Below are 25,152 nucleotides of genomic sequence, written 5' to 3'. Positions count from 1 at the left end.
ATAGTGTTTTCTCATCCTTTATCTCATTTATTTGTTGTGAAGATAACCTTTTGCTCATATATCTGAGGTTCTTAAATAATAGCATGAATTTCTTTGTTATTCTGGCATGCCCATCACTTCTATACATTCACAGACTCAGCTGCTGTAGAGTCAGACATGTGTTGACTCATTCCACTGAGATTATAAAGTTCAGTCATTGTTGATTCTCATTTTCAGCCCTTTCCACATCTCCTGGGTACTTTTGCAGTCTAAGGCATGACATTTCAGGCATGAAGATAATTAGTTGTTTCAAAGCACCTAGATTTCTTGGCTTATTAAACTGCTTGTGATCAGAGTAGTTCTTTTAGAAACATAATCAGAGGTTTGGTATGTAGTTAAGCAACACATTGTGTAGAAACAAACACAAGGATAATCATGTCATTTATTTTACTAACATTCTTCAATCAAAATGGTGTTAGAGATAAGATAAATTATATGGCTGTAATGTGTGTCCCTGTGATTTGGTTGGTGGCAAGGGAATGAATTGTTAGTCTAAAGTGAGCCACTGATTGCCAAAACTTTCTATAGAAGGGGCCTATTACCTAATCAACTCATATAAAACCTAGAGATTCTTAAGAGGATCCTCTGTGGTTCATTATTAGGTTAAATTAGTTAAATTAGTACAGTAAGGCTGTCAAGAAAATCTATTATTGATGAGCTAACCTTAAAAAATGGAAATAAATGGCATAGTGGTTTTCCTGGAGACATTTTGGTGTAGATCATACACTAAGACTTATTTGTTTGGACTGTATGCTCGGTGTTCATGCTTGTTCAATGCATATTTGAGGGTAGAATGTGACATTTTAGGTTCACTTTATGAGAGTACTGGGTAAATAAGAGTTAGAGTTAAGCTTTTTATCCTTGGGTTTCTAATAGCTACTGCTAAGGTGAGCCTTATATGTTAAGATTATCTCAAGATAAGACTGCAACTCATTGCCTCAAAGTTCAAAGGAGAGCATTGGCTTCAAGGACATAAATCATTGTGTTATCCACCAGTTTACAACAGAAGTGCAGATGAACAATATTTATCTAGACAATCTAGTATAATTTACCTGCAGTTTGAGGTCAGTCTATATAGGGGCTTATGTAAGTCCTTTGAACTGTTTCACGGAGATGAGAGTTCAAATTTATTTTTATTCTCTAGTTGAAAGTAGCAGGTGGTTTTGTGTACCTTTTCCAGCAGCTGCTTTTAACCCCATTTTACTCATTTTTTAAAGCCTTATTAGGTTCTGCCTCAACTGTGGAGCTGTCTGAGATTAATTAGGTTATTTGCAGGCAGAATTTCATTGTCTGGCACTTTGTTGTTTGCTATTCGTTTCATATGTGTTTTTTTTTTTTCCTGCACAAGTTGACTGTGAGCTCTGGGGGTCTGAGATATGTATCCTATTTTAAAAACTGTAATAGCCGGGTTTATAAGGTCTGATATTTAAAGGGACCATCACATAAAGTAGATAATTGAGCCAGGCTAGATAGAGCTCATGCAAAAGGAAGAACATATGTCCTAGTTTAAATTAGTCTAATTACAGCAGATTCATCTTGTGGCAATGTGAGATTGATTTTTTCTGAACGAAGTAGGTCCACTGGCACTATTTGGCCTGTGGCCCTTTGTTTTGATACCTCTAAATTATAGCATTGTTCTGAATACACAGAAATGCTTTATAAATATTTGTTTGATTGAAAGATGTTTATTGTTTTGTAATACTGGCTACACTGCTTTTGAAAGACTATCATAGATGTAGTATGTATAACATGACGTGAGGTATATAAAAATATTCTAATCTATTAAAGAATTTACGTTTTTTGAAAGAAGATGCATATACTGGTAAAAAGATTGACTCTTAACCTATAATCAACAGACTTGGATATTGAGTCTTTGCCGCTGTGTCCACAGAAAGTCCATTTGATCACTTTCCAAGTTAGAAACCAATGATAATGCATTATATTAAATGGCTGCATATTCTGAGGGCATTCAAAAGAATGATATAGGCAATTATTAAAATACCTGAGTGCCTTGCAATTTAAGGTACCTATTTCTTATTTCTTGAATTCTGGAGTAATTTTTCATGCTTCCTTTTTTCACCTCTCCAAAACAATATTATTAGCATGTACTCTTGGTTCCTCCTTTGAAGTATCTCATGCTTCATTTCTTCCATTTCATTCCTGTAGATACTATTCTAGTTTGAACATTTTATTACTCATGTTGGGACATCTACATTAACCCCCTGACTTGTATTTCATATTTAGAATGTCTTCAGGTTTTTTTTTTTTTTTTTAATCTACTTCTTGGGTCATAAACATACTCAGATTAAAAGCAAAAACAGGCCAGGGTGACTATCTAGGAGGCGAGAGATGAGATGGACTCTTTTTATGGCTTTTGATTTTTGAGCTTTCTGAATGTATTATCATTACCACTAAATTATAAGTACTCAATCATTAGTAATAAATTAAAGTAGTATATTACCTTTGAAATTTTTCATTTGAAATTTTGACTCATATTTAAAAAGAGAAAAGTCTTGGCTCTATCAAGTATTATTTCAAATTATAGCAGTAATTTTACTTAAATATTCTGGATTGCAAAAGCAAATTGGACTCCTACTACCCATTTTAAGCAGCAATGCTTATATAAAACTGAAACAAGAAGTAAATCTGGCATGTAGTAGCAAAATTTGGGAATATATATGTTTAGGGAAAGTCCTTAGTGGGTCAGAAATATAGTCTTCTTTAGAGACTGATAAAAAAAAGTAATAGGTAAAATAAAGAATGATGTGCTCAATGAGCTACAATTCAAATAGAGGAAATTTAATGGGAAATGATTACATTAGTAGCAGATGGACTGGCTTCCTGAATTTCAGTCTTACTAGAAATCCTAGAACAGCTTAAATTTGTTTTTCAAATTTAGAGTCTGATAAAAAGACAGATAAAGAGATTTGTTTATTTGATTGTGCTAGTGTGATTCTTACTGTCTTTTGGATATTTCATTTGTACTAGGCTATTTTTATGATTCCCACAAATCCACCACCAACATTCAGAAAGCCAGAACTTTGGTCCGATGATTTCACCGATTTTGTTAAAAAGTGTTTGGTGAAGAATCCTGAGCAGAGAGCTACTGCAACACAACTTTTACAGGTCAGTGCTTGTGCCTCGAAGGGAAGGATATTTTCTTCATACCTTTCAGCTTTCCGACATTGGCCAGAATTGCTGTGTGTTTCATAACTGATTTCTAAAGATGTAAACCTCCCCTCCCCTCCTGTTTGCTCCCTTCTTTTCTTTCCTCCCCTCTCGTCCCCTCATTTCCCCCAGAGTCGTTTTAAAACAAAATTTCCAAAGCATTCTCCTTTCAGAAAGGAATCTTTGTCTTCATAGTTACTATTTCTCATGGTTTTTTTTTCTTCTGTTCCTTGACTCAGCATTTATCCTTTGACTTTTTGCTCCACCATAAAATATGTAAGTACAAGATCCCTGGACTCCTTGAAGAGATTATCACGTTGTAAATATCAGTTACAGGATTATCTAAATGAAGAGCTTCAGAGTTTCAATTTTTTTTGATAGAATAATTGTAAGTAGACTTTGTATCCAGAATGTCAGTAGATTTTAAAATCTACCTTAAAATTTAATGCAAATAGAAATAATTTAATATTTATAATAGGTGTTTGTGAATCTTAATTTCCCCAACAGAATAGTCTTAGAACTTTCAGCTAATAATAAGTATGTCTCACATTAACAAAACTTGATATTTGCTAAATGATTTCTATTGTTAAGTGACAAAAGGATGAAAAACATGGTTCTTGTAAAAAGGGACTTCCCTGTCTCTAAAGGAACCATTGGGTTAAAAGAACAAAAAAAGAAAAAAGGAAAAAAAAAAAGTAACTTTCCAAAGTCCCATTTTTCCAAAAGGATGTATTGAGGGGTATGGAAAACAGGCTCTTAAGTATAATGTTTATTGTTATGAAAGTGTAACTTGGTACTCAATCTCCATAGATGCCAGTACAGCAATATCTATTTAAAATAAAAATCCATATATTCTTTGACCCAACAATTGCACTTCTAGGATTATTCTACAGAAATATTTAACCATGTGTGAAATAACATGTGTAAAAATATTCGTAGAACGTTGAAATTGTAAAAGATTGGAAAGATCCTAAATATCTGTCAACAAGTTGGAAACAATTTAAAGTACAAGAAAAAGAGTTACTGGAAAAATACACCTATGTACACACAACATATATACATATCTTAATGCTTATAATGAAGTATCTCTGGAAAAATAAGCAAGAAACTGGCCTCCAGAAAAGGTAACTAACTATGGATGGGGCGGGACTGGGATGGAGACTTGCTTTTTGATGAAAACTGTTTGAGACTTTTGCGATTTGGGTTATGTGCAAATACTACCTTTCAAAAATTAATGGTTAAGATGGTAAAATTTTATTTTTTCACAAAAATTGATTAAAACATTTATTTTGAAATATTGTCAATATTCATTTGAAATATATATGTATGTGTTATATATGTATATTATATGTGTGTGTATATATTTTATTTTTTATTTTTTTGAGATGGTATCTCACTCTGTCACCCAGGCTAGAGTGCAGTGGCACCTGGCTGACTGCAACCTCTGCCTCTTGGTTTCAAGTGATTCTCGTGCCTTAGCCTCCCAAGTAGTTGGGATTACAGGTGTGTGCCACCATGCCTGGCTAATTTTTGTATTATTAGTAGAGACAGAGTTTCGCCATGTTGATCAGGCTGGTATCAAACTCCTGACCTCAAGTGATCCGCCTGCCTCAGCCTCCCAAAGTGCTGGGATTACAGACATGAGCCACCGTGCCCGGCCCATGTATTTTTTGAGATAGGGTCTCACTGTATTGCCCCCGCTGGAGTGCAGTGGCATGATCTCGCTCACTGAAACCTCTACCTCCCAGGCTCCACCTATCCTCCCACCTCAGCCTCCTGAGTAGCTGGGACTACAGATGCATGCCACCACATCCAGCTAACTTTTGTCTGTTTCGTAGAGACAGGATTCGCCATGTTGCCCAGGCTAGTCTCGAACTCCTGGGCTCAAGTAATCTGCCCACTTTGGCCTCCCAAATTCCTGGGATTATAGGCGTGAGCTATCTCGCCCTGCTGAAATATATATGTATTTTAAAGTAGTCCAAAGGGTACTACCTTTGGACTCCTAGTATCCAGTACTTGTACATATTAAAGTTAATATGTGTGTATTTAACCTAACAAACTTCTGATTTAAATTTTTTTTTGGGGGGGTAGGATAATTATCTTTGGCCTCATTAGAGTCTTATTTGGCAGGAAGCCTAGGAACCATTCTGTCTCTTCAAGGAGTTTTGTATGTCTTATCTGTTATGATTTAAATTAGCTGTCCCCAACCTTTTTGGCACCAGGGACTGGTTTCATGGAAGACAGTTTTTCCATGGATGGTGAGCAGAGGTGGGATTGTTTCAGGATTAAACTGTCCTGCCTCAGATCATTAGGCATTAGTTAGATTCTCATAAGGAGCATGCAACTTGGATCCCTCACATGTGCAGGTCACAATAGGGTTTGTGCTCCTGTTAGAATCTAATACCACTGCTGATCTGACAGTAGGCAGAGTTCAGGCTGTAATGCTCACTCACCTCCTGCTGTGCAGCCCAGTTCATAACAGGCCAAGGCAGGTACCAGTCTGCAGCTGGAGGTTGGGGACCCCTAATTTAAATCATAGTTTAACTCTCAGTGGACAATCTTATTACCAAATTTTAGTTGACATATATCTATAGCTTACGTGTACAGATTATACCATATTCATTTCCAGTAAACAAAGAAACAATATTTAAAAAGAAATTCCTGATGGATTTTTAAAATAGTGATTGATTTTCTATGACACAGATAGATTATTGTATAAATTTTTAAAAATCATAGAAGGGAAGGATCCTTTGAGATTATTAAATTGAAATTTTAGTAGTTTTTAAAGATAAATTAAAACCCTGGAGATGTTAAAAGACAAGGTTCAGTTTCAGTCTATTAGCACCGGAGTTCCTGATCTGAAGATGATCCTTATACCTGCTGGTGGGCAGCCTAGATTCTAAAGTCAGTAAGTGGCCAGGCACCGTGGCTCACGCCTGTAATCCCAGCACTTTGGGAGGCCGAGGCAGGTGGATCACTTGAGATCAGGAGTTCAAGACCAGCCTGGCCAACATAGTGAAACCCCGTCTATATGAAAAATACAAAAATTAGCCAGACATGGTGGTGCATGCCTGTAGTCCCAGCTATTTGGGAGGCTGAGGCAAGAGAATCACTTGAACCCGGGAGACAGGGATTACAGTGAGCCAAGATCGCACCACTGCACTCCAGCCTGGACAACAGAGTGAGACTCTGTCTCAAAATAAATAAATAAATAAATAAATAAATAAAGTCAGTGAGCAGTCTTCCATGATCTCTTCCCTTTTTATCAAGTTGGAAAACAGAGGTACTTACAACACAACTTCAAACAACTGTAAAGACAAAGACAGTGTCCTAGAGGAGTGTAGAGCAATAAGAAAGAAAAGACTCCTGTCCTACTCTAAACATTTTTGACAAACTAGTAGAAAGGTCACACACACACCCCAAAAACATACAAAAAACTGAAGTTATATTCTTTGAGAAATGAAAGACAAAAATGTTAAAAAATTACAATACAATGTAGAAGTTACATTCATGATGCACAGCCTATATGATTAAGAAATGTAAAAGTAGAAGAATGGATATGGTAATCACAGATACCTCATACAGAAGAAGCAGATCATTTTAGGGAGGAGAAATGGTATGACCAATATGAACAAAGACACAAAAATGGGAGATGTATTTTAGAACACAGTAAGATCTGCTTAGCCAGAACAGAAACACCAGTTAGAGAAATGGTGTCTGAGTTTAGATACAGACAACAGTGAAGCAAGAAGGGTATTCTGATGCCTCGGATGAGATGCCTCAATTTTGTCTGAGAGCCACCTTACTTACATACGTAAACAAGAGAATGTAAGAAAAGAATGTCTTTGATAACATAATATTGCAACAAAGTATAGAAATAGAATGAGGAGGCGCTGTAATAATACAGGTGTGAATTGTTAAGGACCTGAGTTTAAAAAAATAGTTGCCAAAATAGAAAATAGTAAATCTGATCAAAGAATGAGAAGGATTTAGTGACTGATTATGTATTAACAGAAGTGAGAGAAGACCAACACTACAGAAACTAGAAACCAGTAGAATTATATTTCTTTAACAAAGTATAGAAATTTCAAACTACATTATACTTTATCTTCTCAGGGGAATGTATAAACTACCCTTCTAAGCTGCAGTTATTTTTAAGAAAAGCCAATATACTTATCTGGTTCGTCCAATTTACCACAACCCTGCTTTTATGCAATTCATTGTGAATTCACTATAGCGTTATGCTACAGTTAGTCTATAGAGCTTAACATTCTTAATCTCAAAATCTCAGTATGTCCAATTTCATTTGTACTCATGCTTTCCCTACATAACTGCTGCAGACATGGTTTTGATCAACAAAGAGGAACTGGCTAATAAAGTTAAAAGGGTACATGAAGAGCAAGACCATATTATTTGAGTATTCTTGAGTCAGAAGAGAAGTTTTATCAGACAAATTGCCAAGTTTTTAAGTACAAGTGCTCCTTAACTTACAATGGAGTTAGGTCCTGATAAACCCCAATGAAGGTTTAAAATATTGTAAGTCAAAAAGGTGTTAAAATACACCTATCCTAGCTTAGCCTAGCCTACCAAAAACGTGCCCAGAACACATACATTAGTGTAGTTGAGTGTTTTGTAGACGCAATTGAATGTGAAAACACAAAACACAATATCCAAAAAATGCTGACAACACAGTACACTATAGAATATTGGTTAATTACCCTCATGATCGCATAGCTCACTGGGAGCTGGGACTTATTAATACCTCCATGCTCAGCATCAGAAGAGAGTATTGTACCACATATTACTAGCCTGGGAAAATATCAAATATCAAAATTCCAAGTATGGTTCCTACTGAATGCATATCACTTTTGCAGCATTGTAAAGTTGAAAAATCCTAAATTGAACCTTTGTAAGTCAGGGACTATCTGTATATTTTTAAAGGCATTTTAAGATTAGCGGGTGGTAAAATTAAAACTGCAAAGCAACGTAAAAAAGAATGCAGAAAAAACAAGATGGCAAATGTAAAACATTTATGATAGAATATTATGATAAAACATGTATGTTTTACATAATGTGAAACAATTGTGATAAAATGGCATTAGCATATAATTATATACTAACATAAGTGGTTAATTTTTTTATTAAATAATATTTAGTTAAGTACTAAATGGTTCGCTTAGTTCATAAGATAAATGAAACTCCATGCTTTCTACATGAGATAAACTTACAAACTTACATAAAATCCAACTCATGTTTCTATATGAGGCATACTTAAAAGAATTTGGGTTAAAAGTTAAAAACAGCTGTTTGGTGGTCTCTTCACACGGACGTGCATGAAATTTGGTGCTGTGACTCGGATCGGGGGACCTCCCTTGGGAGATCAATCCCCCGTCCTCCTGCTTTTTGCTCCTTGAGAAAGATCCACCTACGACCTCAGGTCCTCAGACCGACCAGCCCAAGATACATCTCACCAATTTCAAATCCGCCACTCCGAGAGCCCCTGGAACTCCGGCCCAAGGCTCTCTGACTCCTTCCCAGATCTTCTCGGCTTAGCGGCTGAAGACTGACACTGCTCGATCACCTCGGAAGCCCTCTAACCCATCACGGACGCCGAGCTTTGGGTAACTCTCACGGTGAAAGAAAGGAACAGCATCAGGACACATTGAGGCTCAGAAATTTATATTCCAAGAAGAGGTGCACAGGAACAGAGCAGATCCAAAGACAACCACCTGGAAGCAGTCATAACAACAGAAATAGCAAATCAATGCTGGTTATTTTCTTTTGTCGGAAATGAGAAATCTTTATTTCTCCATTCACTTTTCTCAAGAGAAGATTTTCGGAGGAGCCAAGATGGCCGAATAGGAACAGCTCCAGTCTACAGCTCCCAGCGTGAGCGACGCAGAAAACAGGTGATTTCTGCATTTCCATCTGAGGTACCGGGTTCATCTCACTAGGGAGTGCCAGACAGTGGGCGCAGGTCAGTGGGTGTGCGCACCGTGCGCGAGCCGAAGCAGGGTGAGGCATTGCCTCACTCGGGAAGCGCAAAGGGTCAGGTAGTTCCCTTTCCTAGTCAAAGAAAGGGGTGACGGACGGCACCTGGAAAATCAGGCCACTCCCACCCTAATACTGCGCTTTTCCGACGGGCTTAAAAAACAGCGCACCACGAGATTATATCCCACACCTGGCTCAGAGGGTCCTATGCCCACGGAGTCTCGCTGATGGCCAGCACAGCAGTCTGAGATCAAACTGCAAGGCGGCAGCAAGGCTGGGGGAGGGGCGCCCGCCATTGCCCAGGCTTGCTTGAGTAAACAAAGCAGCCCGGAAGCTCGAACTGGGTGGAGCCCACCACAGCTCAAGAAGGCCTGCCTGCCGCTGTAGGCTCCACCTCTGGGGGCAGGGCACAGACAAACAAGACAGCAGTAACCTCTGCAGACTTAAATGTCCCTGTCTGAGCTTTGAAGAGAGCAGTGGTTCTCCCAGTACGCAGCTGGAGATCTGAGAAGGGGCAGACTGCCTCCTCAAGTGGGTGCCTGACCCCTGACCCCTGAGCAGCCTAACTGGGAGGCACCCCCCCAACAGGGGCACACTGACATCTCACACGGCAGGGTACTCCAACAGACCTACAGCTGAGGGTCCTGTCTGTTAGAAGGAAAACTAACAAACAGAAAGGACATCCACACCAAAAACCCATCTGTACATCACCATCATCAAAGACCAAAAGTAGATAAAACCACCAAGATGGGGAAAAAACAGAACAGAAAAACTGGAAACTCTAAAAAGCAGAGCGCCTCTCCTCCTCCAAAGGAACGCACCTCCTCACCAGCAACGGAACAAAGCTGGATGGAGAATGACTTTGACGAGCTGAGAGAAGAAGGCTTCAGACGATCAAATTACTCTGAGCTATGGGAGAACATTCAAACCAAAGGCAAAGAAGTTGAAAACTTTGAAAAAAATTTAGACGAATGTATAACTAGAATAACCAGTACAGAGAAGTGCTTAAAGGAGCTGATGGAGCTGAAAACCAAGGCTCGAGAACTACGTGAAGAACGCAGAAGCCTCAGGAGCCGATGCGATCAACTGGAAGAAAGGGTATCAGCAATGGAAGATGAAATGAATGAAATGAAGCGAGAAGGGAAGTTTAGAGAAAAAAGAATAAAAAGAAATGAGCAAAGCCTCCAAGAAATATGGGACTATGTGAAAAGACCAAATCTACGTCTGATTGGTGTACCTGAAAGTGATGGGGAGAATGGAACCAAGTTGGAAAACACTCTGCAGGATATTATCCAGGAGAACTTCCCCAATCTGGCAAGGCAGGACAGCATTCAGATTCAGGAAATACGGAGAACGCCACAAAGATACTCCTCGAGAAGAGCAACTCCAAGACACATAATTGTCAGATTCACCAAAGTTGAAATGAAGGAAAAAATGTTAAGGGCAGCCAGAGAGAAAGGTCGGGTTACCCTCAAAGGGAAGCCCATCAGACTAACAGCTGATCTCTCAGCAGAAACCCTACAAGCCAGAAGAGAGTGGGGGCCAATATTCAGCATTCTTAAAGACAAGAATTTTCAACCCAGAATTTCATATCCAGCCAAACTAAGCTTCATAAGTGAAGGAGAAATAAAATCCTTTACAGACAAGCAAATGCTGAGAGATTTTGTCACCACCAGGCCTGCTCTAAAAGAGCTCCTGAAGGAAGCACTAAACATGGAAAGGAACAACCGGTACCAGCCGCTGCAAAATCATGCCAAAATGTAAAGACCATCGAGACTAGGAAGAAACTGCATCAACTAACGAGCAAAATAACCAGCTAACATCATCATGACAGGATCAAATTCACACATAACAATATTAACTTTAAATGTAAATGGACTAAATGCTCCAATTAAAAGACACAGACTGGCAAATTGGATAAAGAGTCAAGACCCATCAGTGTGCTGTATTTAGGAAACCCATCTCACGTGCAGAGACACACATAGGCTCAAAATAAAAGGATAGAGGAAAATCTACCAAGCAAATGGAAAACAAAAAAAGGCAGGGGTTGCAATCCTAGTCTCTGATAAAACAGATTTTAAACCAACAAAGATCAAAAGAGACAAAGAAGGCCATTACATAATGGTAAAGGGATCAATTCAATAAGAAGAGCTAACTATACTAAATATATATGCACCCAACACAGGAGCACCCAGATTCATAAAGCAAGTCCTGAGTGACCTACAAAGAGACTTAGACTCCCACACATTAATAATGGGAGACTTTAACACCCCACTGTCAACATTAGACAGATCAACGAGACAGAAAGTCAACAATGTAAAATAACAGAAATTAGTGGGCATTTAGTGCTATAAATTTCCCTCTACACACTGCTTTGAATGCGTCCCAGAGATTCTGGTATGTTGTGTCTTTGTTCTCATTGGTTTCAAAGAACATCTTTATTTCTGCCTTCATTTCGTTATGTACCCAGTAGTCATTCAGGAGCAGTTTGTTCAGTTTCCATGTAGTTGAGTGGTTTTGAGTGAGATTCTTAATCCTGAGTTCTAGTTTGATTGCACTGTGGTCTGAGAGATAGTTTGTTATAATTTCTGTTATTTTACATTTGCTGTTAACTTTCAATCTTCAGAAGACTGGGACGGAAAATGTCAATGCAGTATTTTTAATTTTGGTTTGCATAAAAATCACTTGGAAAGAAATGCTAAAATGCAGATTCTATGGCAACATTCTTAGAAATTCTGATTCAGTTTGTCTGGGGGAGGCCGAGAATTTGAATATTTAGAAGTAACCCTCTGCCCTCGCTCCCATGATTCTAACACATGTGATGATGCACACCAAATTTTGAGGAATATGATTTAAGTAAACTTCTTAATTGTATTCAATGGTATTGGTATTTTTGTTATTGTTGTAGTAACGTAAAAAGTGAAATTAACCTAATAAAAATGTTTCAATTGTCTGTTTTTATTTAAAAAAAAAAGTTAAAAACAGGCAATGAAATTTTAATAAAATATAAAAAGATACTATGAATAACATCAAAAAAGCAAAATTGACAGCAGAAATCAGTAAATGAGGATGGAGTCACTTAATATTGATAAAGAACATAATATAAAGGAAGATATAGTTATAAACTTGATATAGTAATATGTATGTTACAAATTAAAGACATAAGAGGTTGCTCTAAATAAATAAGTTGGGATATTTTGATATTCCGTTTTCAGTCGCTGAGAAACCATGTAGGCAAAAAATAAACATCATCTGAATTATATAGTGATTGATTTAATAGAAAAATCAAATTTTATGTTTAATAAACAAATTACGTGTTTTTATTAAATGCTTAGAAAAGTATGTGACGCCAGTATGAGATAGAATTAAATGCCCACAAATGGTATATAATATACAAAGGAAACTAGCATATTATGAAGATAGCATTTCTAATCAGTGAGGGAAAAACAAAGTAAAAATGGTGCTGAGATAACTGCCTGCCTTTAGGGGGTGTTGGGAGGATTAACTTAGATCTTCACCACAGAAACACCAAAGTAATTTCCAGATAGATTAAGGTCTTAAATGTTAAAAAAACTAAAACAAAAAATAGAAATAGGAAAGAACTAGGGGTTAATATAGGAGAATATTTATATATTCATTCCGGTGCAATAAAACAAAAGAAAAATGGATGATTTGAATACATATAACTTAAAAAATGCATGAATGGCAAAAAATGGAAACTAAAAAATATATATATAATATTTATGTCAGGCAAGGGGTGATTATATGAACGGTTTTGTAAAGTATTTCAACAAGAAAAAGATGAATGTACCAGATTCTAATAGGCAGTAAAGTTTTCCTATTTCTAAATGTGTCTAAAATAAAAATTAAAGAGGGTGAGGATTCTTAAACCACCTAAAGTAATGAGAAGACAGAAATTACTGCAGATCAACCTATCACATTCTTGATGATGTATTTTAAAAATTAAGACTGCTTGAAAAGTTTATTCTTTTAAAATCTGAAATATTTCCTCTTAAATTTTGTTCATGTTCTGAATTATCAATTTCTAAACTGATAGTGTTCAAAATTAATGATTTATACAAAAACACTTCAGATAAAACAAGTGCTTAAAGTGAGTTGAAGAAGGGATTTCTGCCGCTGGACAGATTGAGTAACCATATTTTTCTCTATACTTCCTCATTAAAGTACAGCTAAAACCATGGACATTGTAAGTATATAAAACAAGCATAAAAAGACTCTAAAAGGTGGAAAGAAGGCAATAGACTGCTAGAGATGGTGGGACTCAAGGAAAGACATAGCCGTGAGTTCCCTGGGGTTTCTTTTTCCCTCATTTATCCCACACTGGGTAGTGGAGAAGCCAACAACCCAGAAACAACATTGGACACAAACTAAAAATAAAAACCTGCTCTTTCGAGCAGAAGGACGGAGAATTGGACAGCCTAGTAAGACTGAAAACTTTCAGACGATAACCGTTCTACTCTAGCCAAGCACCACCAAGAAAACTATGGCCTACCCTGGTCACCAGCAAAGGCTAAATGGAGAACCTAGACTTCTATCCTTTTGAGGCTGTCCAGTCCTTCTGAGGCGGTGTCAGAGAAGACTGAGTGTCATGCTAAGGCATTCGTCTCCACAAGGCAGTGTAGAAAGTATCCCCTCCCTAAGTGCCAGTGAAGACCATGTGGGAGCCTAGACTTATACTCCTACCAGGCAGGAATAAGAACCCAACAACCTCCCTGTTGGAGTGGGGTCAGAGGCAGTCTGGTGAAGGGTCAGGACTTTCACTGCCAATCAGCTAAAATGAGACTACTTCCCACAGTACCAGTACAGGACTCTGGGAGAACCTGACCTCTCACCCTTATCCATTAGTAACAAGGAGCCCTCCATAGCCCAGGCCAGGAAGTGGAACACAGTATTTGCCCCCGCATTCACTTAGTCGCATATAACCACCTGAATGGGTTAAGTTGAGAAATGTAGGATCCAGTTGGGCAATTGTCGGTCCAACCACAACTCTATTTTTGGTGTATGACCAGGAGTCTCTACCACAGATATGTTAATAGGACTTAATTTGTTTGGTAAGATTAATCTATAACTGTTCTAAAATAATTTATTGGTTCTTTACAATTGATTTTAGTATTTCTGTACTCTGAAAAAGTTCTTTCTTATAGTTGTCCCAAATGATATGTTTGCCATTTTAAACCCTCTTTCAAGTATCTATTTCTTCTTCAGCACAATTTTTTTTTTGTCTTTAAATATATTTTTGTGTTCTCTTGATGTTTATTAAAATAACTCAGGGCTGGGTGCAGTGGCTCATGCCTCTATTCCCAGCACTTAGGAAGGCTGAGGTGGGAGGATCACTTGAGCCCAGGAGGTCGAGACTATAGTGAGCCATGATTGCACCATTGTGCTCGCATCTGGGCAACAGAGCAAGCCCCTGTCTCAAACAAACAAATAAACAAATAACTCACTCAGTCAGTCAGGTCACTTTTACCTGATGCTATCAACTGACATGTAACTATGAAAATTACTGAAACTGATTGCTGCCCCAAATTTAGGTTATCTATCCAAAATTATAACCTTTCACTCTACTTTCTCTCATGTCCCTCCTTCTCAATAAAAACAAATTCAAAACCTAGGTCTATTCTGATAGTTTTCCTTCTCTTTGTCAGAATGATAGAGAGCTTAGCTATTTTAGCTAGATCAGGGTGACATTTTTTAAAAAGTGACAAGTTATTTTATATATAGTAAAGAAATTAGGCAACATTCATTTTCTGAAAAAATATTTTTGTCTTGGTTAAATTACTTAAGATACAATAAAATAGAAAATATGTTAAAGAAGTAACAAAATAGTTGCTCTCCTTTTGGCCACTGATTTTGGCTGTCAACTTATTAAGATTAATTAAATTCCGTAACTCAGTACCAAAATAAGTTTATTTCTATGTGTAATATAATCTGTAATCCTATTTTTAACTTAATCTTTTTTACTCCTAATGTACACTTCCTTTGGACAATTAGATCTTTAAGGATATTATAGTTTTATTAACAGGGTTGCATTTTTGCATGTGTGCTTTAATTTTTTTTTTAAGCAAGCCCCAAAGCAAATTCTTTATTTCTAGGCAGTGGCCATACTCTCTTTTCTTAACCTATACATTTAATTCTAGATGAAAAAACAATCATTGAAGCCTGTGATCCTGGTTAACATTTACATGTTGTTTTAACATTTGTTAGCTATAATTCAGAAAAATCTTTTGAATTTATACCATTGAATTTTACTTTTTTAGCATCCTTTTATCAAGAATGCAAAACCTGTATCAATATTAAGAGACCTGATCACAGAAGCTATGGAGATCAAAGCTAAAAGACATGAGGAACAGCAACGAGAATTGGAAGAGGAAGAAGAAAATTCGGTTTGTAATTATCTTCAAAAAGTTGATTTTTTTCTTCTGAGTTATTTGTCTATAATTCTGTTTCTTTAAATATATTAAAAGCACTTACTGTTTTACTATACAAGTAAGATACGTTTTTTCATTGAATCTCAAAATATATTTGGTTTGCATTATATGTTTGCTATCTTTTTCTGATGTCTTAAGAATTAGTGATTAGTGGAATGTAATGTTGATAGGATGAACTTGCACAGTACCTAGTATCTAGTTGATACTAACTCTGGGTTTGTTAAATAAATATTGTCTTGAATTTATACAGTTTTGTGTCATATCTTCTGGAGTTTTCTTTTAACTGGTCACCAGCTATGCTGTAGATGAAGCGTACCATAGCAGGAGTTGCAGATGGGACATAAAAAGGCCTAGCATATTAAACTAGCCATTAATTCCTTTTACTTTATATTGATGTTACTACATTTAAATAACAAAATAAAATAATTGTATTTATTTACCACATTTTGTAGTGTCTAATACTTTTTTTTTTGAAACAGAGTCTCACTGTGTTACCTGGGCTGGAGTACAGTGGCACGATCTTGGCTCACTGCAACCTCCACCTGCCGGGTTCAAGCGATTCTCCTGCCTCAGCTTCATGAGTATCTGGGACTACAGGCGCACACTACCATGCCTGGCTAATTTTTGTATTTTTAATAGAGATGGGGTTTCACCATTTTGGCCAGGCTGGTCTCAAACTCCTGACCTCAAGTAATCTACCCACCTCAACTTCCCATAATGCTGGGATTACAGGTGTGAGCCACTGCACCTGGTTTGTAGTGTCTAGTGCTTCTATACCTTGCTAATTATTTTTTGCCTTTGTGTTTCAAGTTATATATTTTTTTCTGGATAAAGATATAGAGGAGAATAACCCTTGGTATTCGAATAGTCATAAAATCTGAAAACACATGTATTATTTTATGTTTTACTGATTGAAAATGTATTTCGTAACAGTATGTTCTCACATAAAAGTTCATTTTAAAAATGAACTTTTACAGTTTCTGTATACAAATGGAATTATTTTGCTAAATTAAATTCAGTTTTAATTTCAGAGACTGGTTATCCAGTTGGGAATTCTTTTGAAATTCTTTTACTCTTTTTACCAATTATAAAACCTTTTATCACATGGTAGCCCAGGACAAGGAGAAATGTGCATCTTTGTAGAGCTGATTTATAATCATGTTCTTTAGATATGCAGCTACATGAGTTATTTATTTGGCCGTTGTCATGGACTACCTAGTGAGGAGATACTTGAAGCCTGTATTCTAGACTTAAAATCTTTCACCAATGAATTCATTACTTAGAATTTTAAATAGTGTCTTCAAAAGGTATTTTTTTCAGGTTTGTCATTGTGCATTAATTCTACAAAGATGAGTAGGTGATATGGGAGATGTAAAGACCCTTGGTTCTTGCTCTCAGGGGGTTTCATATTTCCTACCCTGGATTCCTGTGTGATGATAGATACATTTAGTTTCAGATTTCTCTCCAGTTAATGTTTTTAAATGTTAAATTTTTGTAGTTGTTTCTTGTGGTTTCAAAGGCACTTTATCATATATTATCAGTTTTTACTACTTTTTAAGACTTTGTTATAGTCATTTTGGTTTCTTTCTGCCCCTTTGGGGATCTCTTTCTTCACTATTTTTCTTTCCTTCGCTGAGCTTAAGTCACACTAGTCTTTCAGATTTTTAATTTTTTTTTAACATGCTTAAGATCTTTCCTTACTCAGGGCCTTTGCATGTGCTATACCCTGTACTTGAAACACTCTTTTCCTTAGAACTCTTGGAGTGGCTAGGTTCTTTTCTTTTGAGTCTCAGCTTTAAATATCATGTACCCCCAAAACATAGCACCTTAAAACAACACACATTTATTATCATGGTATTTGTAGATTGCTATTTCAGGAGGGTCTTAGTTACGTGATTCATTCTCAGGGTTTCTTATGAGATTGCAATCTAAGTGTTTGTCAGAGCTGCAGTCATCTGAAGGCTTGACGAGGGCTGGAGGATTCACTTCCAGGATGGCTCATTCAGGGGCTCTCAGAGTGAGTGGTCCAAGAGAGAGAACAAAGAGGACCTCTCACTGTCTTTTATGTTGTAGTCTCAGGAGTTAAATACTGTCACTTCTGCCACATTCTATTTATTTATTTTTATTTTATTTTATTTTTGAGACCGAGTCTCGTTCTGTTGCCCAGGCTGGATTGCAGTGGCATGATCTTGGCTTACTGCAACCTCCATCTCCTGGGTTCAAGCAATTCTCCTGCCTCAGCCTCCTGAGTAGCTGGGACTGCAGACTCATGCCACTATACCCGGCTAATTTTTGTATTTTTAGTGGAGACCAGGTTTCATCATATTGGTCAGGCTAGTCTTAAACTCCTGACTTTGGGTGTTCCACCCACCTCGGCCTCCCAAAGTGCTGGGATTACAGGCATGAGCCACTGCGCCCGGCCCAGTTTTTAAAAGCAAGTGAGTGGTGGAGCAAGGAGCTCCAAGAATCAGTTACCTCCACAGAAGCAACTATGTTAAACTGGAAAAAACTGACAAATCAACTTTTGCATAACTCTGGAATCTGATAGAAAACTTAACAGCATCCAGGGGAGTGCTAGATTTTGATAAGAAAGCATTATGACATTTTTGCTTATATACCTAGTATCCTTTATTTTCTAGCTCAGCAGCAGCTATGGGGCCAGCAACCCATATTCCCGGTGTAGCTCACTGGTGCCAGGAAGGGGACAATAAGATCCTTGTTCTGAAAAAAAATTGTAGTTTTCATTTTGACCTGTCTGGTGGTTCCCTGAGGGACTGGTGCAGATACCTTTGTTCAGCCCCCCATGAGCTAGAGCAACTTCCTGTTTGTTATCTGTCAACCATCTAAATCTGCTAGAGCTAGTAAATAAATTTGGCAAAGTTTCAGGGTACAGCATCAACCACAAAACTCAGTTGTATTTCTAGGCACCAGCAATGAAAAATGTAAAAAGGAAATTAAGCAAACAATTCCATTTATAATAGCATCCAAAAGAATGAAATACCTAAGGAATAAATTTAACCATGGAGGTAAAAAACTTGTACAGTGAGAAGTACAAAACATTGCTAAAAGACCTAAATCAATAGAAAGACATCTTGTGTTCAGAGATTAGAAGACATTATATTGTGAAGATGGCAGTACTCCTCAAATCAATTCACAGATTTTAAAGATCTATTTCCAAATTTCAGGTCATTTTTTGCAGAAGAGGAAAAGTCAGTTCTCAAATTCATATGAAATTGCAGGGGGCCCCAAATAGCCAAAACATATCAAAAAAGAAGAACCATGTTAGAAGACTCACACTTCTGTTTTCAAAACTTAATATGAAACTGCAGTGATCAAATCAGTGTAGTACTAGCATAAGGATAGGTATGTAGACCAAGGGAATAGAATAGAAAGTCTGGAAATAAACCCATAAATCTATGGACAACTAATTTTTAACAGAGTTGCTAGGACCATTTAATGGGAAAAGAACAATCTCTTCAACAAATGGTACTGGGATAGCTGGATAGCCACATGTAAAAGAATGAAGTTAGACCCCTATGTTTTATCAAATACAGCAGCCTTTTAGTATAAGATCTGATTGGCTGGATCAACACCCTACATGTAAGAGCTAAAACTTTAAAACTCTTATAAAAAAACATAGGGTTATTCTTCATGACTTTGGATTTGTCAGTGAATTCTTAGAGAATGATACTAAAGCAGAAATAACAAAAAAGATAAACTGAACTTCATCAAAATTAAACATTTTTGTGCATAAGAGAATAAATTATCAAGAAGTGAAAAGACAGCCTGTAGAATGAGAGAAAATATTTACAAATTATGCTTCTGATAAGGGTCTAGTATCCAAAATGTATAGAAGCTGTGTGCAGTGGCTCATGCCTGTAATACCAGCACTTTGGGAGGCTGAGACGGGTGGATCGCCCGAGCCCAGGAATTCAAGACTAGCCTGGGCAACATAATGAGACCCCATCTGTTTAAAAGAAAAAAAAAATGCAGACTGTATAGAGAACTCTTACAACTTACAATTGAATTATAGGCAAATTGTTGGTTACCAGAGACCAGGACAGGGCCCAGTTGTGGTGTGCAGGTGGTGGGAAAGAAGGAAGGATGGAGAGCAACTCCTTAATGGGTACAGTGTTTTCTTTTGAGGTGATGAAAATGCTGTGATACTAGATAGAGGAGATGGTTGCACATTGTGAATGTACTAAGTGCCACTGATTTGTATACTTTAAAATGGTTAATTTTTTGTATATGAAGTTCACCTCAATTAAAAAAAAAAAAAGTCACTAGGTCTGGCCTGCACTCAAGGCAATAGGAATGAGGCTCCACCTTTTGAGGGGAGAATTGCCAAAGAATTTATGGTTATGTTTTAAAACGGGCTCAGACTATCCTCTGGCCGCACATTATTTACATTCCTTGCCTATGCAAAATACACGCACTATCCCATCTACCCCAAGTATTATTTCTTTACAATATCAGCTCAAAATCTAGAATGTCATCTTCTAAATTACATTCAGATAGAGATAACGTTCCTTGGGTCCAGTTCCTTTCAATCTGAAGACCTATAAACAAAAGAGATGTTTCTTACCTCACCCCCACTGCCCCGAATAGCCAATGTACAATGGTGGGTCAGGCATAAAATTATATCATTATGGGTAGTTCTGTTTAAAAAAAGGGAAGACAGGAAGTGCACGAGTCACTATTCCATAGCAGTTTTGGAATCCAGCCAAGCAAATGTTAGAAGTTTCTTCATTAAAACTAAGTTCTATTCCTACCTCAGGATAGTTTTTCATGGCTCCTTTCTGTGTTCTCTGAGTTTTTTGCTCTGCCCACTGAGTTCTTCCTTTTTCATGGAAGGTAGCCTGTGTGTTGAGCTAGATAGTTTTCTCAGCCTGCTTCCTGTGGTTAGAAATTTTGGAGTCCAAAGCCCTCTTTTCATTTCGTGCATCTCTGTGCTATGCAGTCAATGCTGGTAGTGTTTCTGCCAAAAACACTTTGTGGGTCTCCTATAAATCTCATTGCAGCTTACTCCATTAGAATAATCTATACTCATACATTTTGTTGAGATAATTGTTTCCCTAATTTTGGCCTCTTGATGAGATTGTGCAGGGACAATGCCTTTAAGCTTCTTAGAAGCCCTGTTGAGGAACTGCATGGATCTGTCAGAAATCTGAACAAAGGATTTTACAGTCACCTTTTCAGCTTGATATTTATACCATAATTTCCGGACTATTGCCTGGATTTGAGGTTTGCTTGCAAGCTGTCTCATAACTGTAGCATGGTTTGCTGTCTGTAGAGGCTGGAGATTTACAAAATCGACAAGTCTCAGTCCCTCTTTTGTTTAATTGTCGTTTCTTAAGCTTATCTCTCTCCTTTTGTGTTTGATTATAAGCAGCAAGAAGAAACCAGGCAACATCTTAAATGCTTTGCTAGACCACCCAGTTCATTAGGTACATTTTTTACTTTTCCTGTTACTTTTCTGGTTCCTATAGCCAACAGTTGATATGGTTTGGCTGTGGCCCTACCCAAATTTCATCTTTAATTATAGTTCCCATAATCCCCATGTGTCATGGTAGGGACCTGGTAGGAGGTAATTGAATCATGGGGGCAGTTACTCACATGCTGTTCTCATGATAATGAGTGAGTTATCATGAGGTCTGACGGTTTTATAAGGGGCTTTTCCCTCTTTGCTCGGCGCTTCTCTCTCCTGCTGCCCTTTGAAGAGGTGCCTTCTGCCGTGATTGTAATTTTCCTGAAGCCTCCTCAGGCTTCATATGAAACTGTGAGTCAATTAAGTCTCCTTTCTTTATAAATTAACCAGTCTCAGGTATTTATAGCAGCGTGAGAATGGACTAATACAGTAAATTGGTACCAGGTAGTGGAGTGCTGCTGTAAAGAACTTGCCTTGTCTCAGATGAGACTTTGGACTTGTACTTTTGAGTTAATGCTGGAATGAGCTAAGACTTTGGGGGACTGTTGGAAAGGCATGATTGTGTTTTGAAATGTGAGGACATGAGATTTGGGAGGGGGCAGGGGCAGAATGATTTGGTTTGGCTGTGTTGCCACCCACATCTCCTCTTGAATTGTAGTTCCCTTATTCCTCACGTGTCATGGGAGGGACCTGGTGGGAGGTAACTGAATCAGGGAATAACCACCCCGTTCTTGTGATAGTGAATGAGTTCTCAGGAGATCTGATGGTTTTATAAGGGGCTTTCCCCACTTTGCTCAGCAGTTCTCTCTCCTGCTGCCCTGTGAAGAGGTGCTTTCTGCCATAATTGTAAATTTCATGAGGCCTCCCCAGCCATGTGGAACTGTGAATCAATTAAACCTCTTTTCTTTATAAATTACCCAGGTATTCCTTCATAGCAGTGTAAGAATGGACTAATACAACAGTTTCTAAATTTTCTGCCACCACATAAGAATCTCCCTTTCTCCAGCTTTCTAATATTTCCCTTACCTTCCTGAAACTTTCTTAAAGGCTGTCAGGCTTCTGACAGTTTTTTAATGACTCTTCAGGCTCTTACTAAAACTGTCTTCAAAGTGCTTCTAGCTTCTGCCCACTGCTTAGTTTCAAATCCAATGATACCAAGTCGTTTTAGGTATATGTTACTTAGTCCTGTCCATATTCAAGGTGAGGGGAAATATTATGAGCACTTAAAAATTATGTCAGGTTTTTATGATTTTTTTTTCCTGAATAAACATTTATTCTCTGGGGCAAAGCTTAGTGTTTCTAGGTAAAATGCTTATGGTCTTTTTTTACTGAAATTATAAGAAAAAAGTAAAAAGTTTGAAGAGTCACACATTGAGCAATATTCACATGCTTTCTTCAGATTATTTTTTCAGGCAGTAGCTTCCATTTTGAGGTCATTTTATCTGTTGTTGCCCTGCATAGAAAATATACAATATGTACACACATACACTCTCACAAGCACTTAAAAGAATGAGATAGGCAGAATGAATCTGAAGTCTTTCTACAGTAAATGTATATCCTACATTGCCATTTATTTTTAGCAACTTTTAAAATTAGTAGATGTAATTTCTCAGGAAAGTTTATCCACATTGAAGGCTCAGAATCTTACATAGTTTATATCATTTATTCCTTTGGGATTCTTTTGTGAATTGGCTTAAATTGAATTACATATACAGTTTTAAATCAGCTAATTTATCATAGACTACACATCTCTTGATGTTCAGTAGGACAATTTATTTCGTTGAAGTGATACTCTTTTTCATAAAAGTAAAATATTTTTTATAAAGTTTACATTCATTTTTGACTAAATGAACACAAAGTTTAATCTAGGTTGTGTATGTAAAAAGCAGGCATACAGGATTTGTGCAGTTAGTACTAGTTTAACTCTAGTATTCAAAATGTAAGCATGCAGTTTGGTAATTTGGTAGTTACACAACAAGCAGTATTCATTCTTATGTATTTCTTGAACTTAGTTGATGATTTTTAAAATACTAATTTGTAAGTTTGCTGGTATGGCTTATTGAAATATTGTACAGGTACTTGAATGAGTTTTTAAATATTTATACAGTAAAAGAGTACTTGTTTTTAAGTAAAACAGCAAAGCAAATATTCTACATGTGGTACATTGGATGATGATTTTCAAAGCAGAATGATGTTAATTGAATTTATAAGATAAGGCATAGAATGTAGCATTGACATGCTATTTTTAAAGCACTTTAAAAGACTGATAAGGAGTTTAAAAGAATTGCTTGTCACTGGAGCTCAGACATTTCTTAAGGATCACAATGTTAAGTAAAATACAAGGAGTTAAATGGATGTAGAAGAATTTTAAGTGAAATGTTGAGCAAAAAATGGGATACTTTTTGATGTTAAGCTTGAATGAAATCTTTTCACTTTTATGCATGTATCAGGTCCTTTACTTTTATCTGAAGAAAGGTGTTATTTGACTTCATATTAACTTATTAATGGCTCAAAGAAAAGAAGTCTAATTAGTCTTAGACTACGTCTTAGAGCTTCTATCCTTGGAAAAGAAATGAGGACTTTCTGGTGACCTCTTATGGTCTGAACTCAGAGCTGTTCAGGTTGTGGTCCTTAATGTCTGAATAATGTCATGTTCTCTTTAAACATGCTTCACTAAAGCAGTTAATTCTCAGCATGGGTGTGGGGAGAAATGCCAGGGTGCTTTGAATAACCCATTCCCCTCAGGTGGTGATACAGTTTCAGGTGAGCATTTCTTAGACAGAAACTTCCCCCGCCTTCCCCTCTTTCCCCTTACCCCTGTTCAATAGGGAGCTTCAAAAGTCTACCTTCTTTTTTTCTTTGAGATGGAGTCTCACTCTGTCGCTCAGGCTGGAGTACAGTGGCGTGATCCCTGGCTTACTGCAACCTCTGCCTCCTGGGTTCAAGCGATTCTCCTGCCTCAGCCTCCCAGGTAGCTAGGGTTACAGGCGTGTGCCACCATGCCCAGCTAATTTTTGTATTTTCAGTAGAGACAAGGTTTTGCCATGTTGGCCAGGCTGGTCTTGAACTCCTGACCTCAAGTGATCCACCCGCCTTGGCCTCTCAAAGTGCTGGGATTACAGGCCTGAGCCACTGTTTCTGGCCAAAAGTCTACCTTTTGAGAACCTTTTGAATTAGGTAAAGAAAAGAACAGCAGGAGAATTAGCCCAAGTCAGTCCAGAAGCCTGTAATGTACTCAGTTGGTAAAAGGGAGGTTGCATTATCTAAAAATAGATCATACTATCTGGATGTGAATTCTAGTTCTGTTCCCAAATAACTTTGTCTTTGGGCAGGTTACTTAACCTCTCTACTTCAGTTTTACCATCTGCAAATAGAGTTGTTATGAGGATATAATTATATATATACACACCTAGAACAATGTTTTGCACATAGTATGCTCAATAAAGTTTAGCTTTTGTTTTTATTAATGCCACTACTTATACCATCACTACTGCTGTTGTAACATTTTGGCCAGGTTTTTTGTTTTTGTTATTGTTCTGTTTGTTTAGTTTTCGGGGTTTTTTTGCTGGTTGCCCCTACTGGTTTTGCCCTACCTTGTGGCCACCAAAATAACATTACTGATCTGGTGTGAACCAATATAGATTCAATTTTTTAAAAAACATTTTAAAACAAATTTTAACTGGTCAAATATGTTTGGAAGAGTTGGTAGATATTAAACCTAGTTTTAAAATTAAAAATAAATGTATTTGGGCCAGGCACGGTGGCTCACGCCTGTAATCCCAGCACTTTGGGAGGCCAAGACAGGCTGATTGCTTGAGCCCAGGAGTTCAAGACCAGCCTGGGCAACATGGTGAAATCCTGTCTCTACAAAAAAAAAAATTAAAAAACACAAAATTAGCTAGGCTTGGTGATGCATGCCTGTAGTCCCAGCTATTTGGGAGCCTGAGGTGGGAGGATGGTTTGAGCCTGGGCAGTTGAGACTGCAGTGAGCCATGATCATGCCACTGCACTCCAGCCTGGGTGACAAAGTGAGACTCTCTTTATCTCTCTCTCTCTCTCTCTAAAAAGAAAAAAACA

General features: G+C 37.4%; 1 protein-coding gene across 14 annotated transcripts in view; it reads left to right on the top strand.

The window, feature by feature from the left end:
• Positions 1-25,152, top strand: part of STK3 (serine/threonine kinase 3) — a 459,940-nt gene that overhangs the window by 220,272 nt on the left and 214,516 nt on the right. For 13 of the 14 annotated variants that reach the window (XR_010159291.1, XR_010159292.1, XM_063816448.1 and 10 more), the window contains 2 exons: positions 3,028-3,165; positions 15,477-15,602. Coding sequence is in view for 12 of the 14 variants with exons in the window: in XM_063816448.1 (XP_063672518.1) it covers positions 3,028-3,165; positions 15,477-15,602 (264 nt within the window). In the remaining 2 variants the exon portion in view is untranslated. Of the gene's footprint in view, positions 1-3,027; positions 3,166-4,205; positions 4,332-15,476; positions 15,603-25,152 lie in introns of those variants that run through there. The other variant, XM_063816455.1, reaches the window with a different exon arrangement.

Source organism: Pan troglodytes, chromosome 7 (assembly GCF_028858775.2).
Source record: "Pan troglodytes isolate AG18354 chromosome 7, NHGRI_mPanTro3-v2.0_pri, whole genome shotgun sequence".
NCBI lineage: Eukaryota > Metazoa > Chordata > Mammalia > Primates > Hominidae > Pan > Pan troglodytes.
The sequence above is the reverse complement of the archived record's forward strand: the minus strand, read 5'-3'. Positions and strand labels throughout refer to the sequence as shown.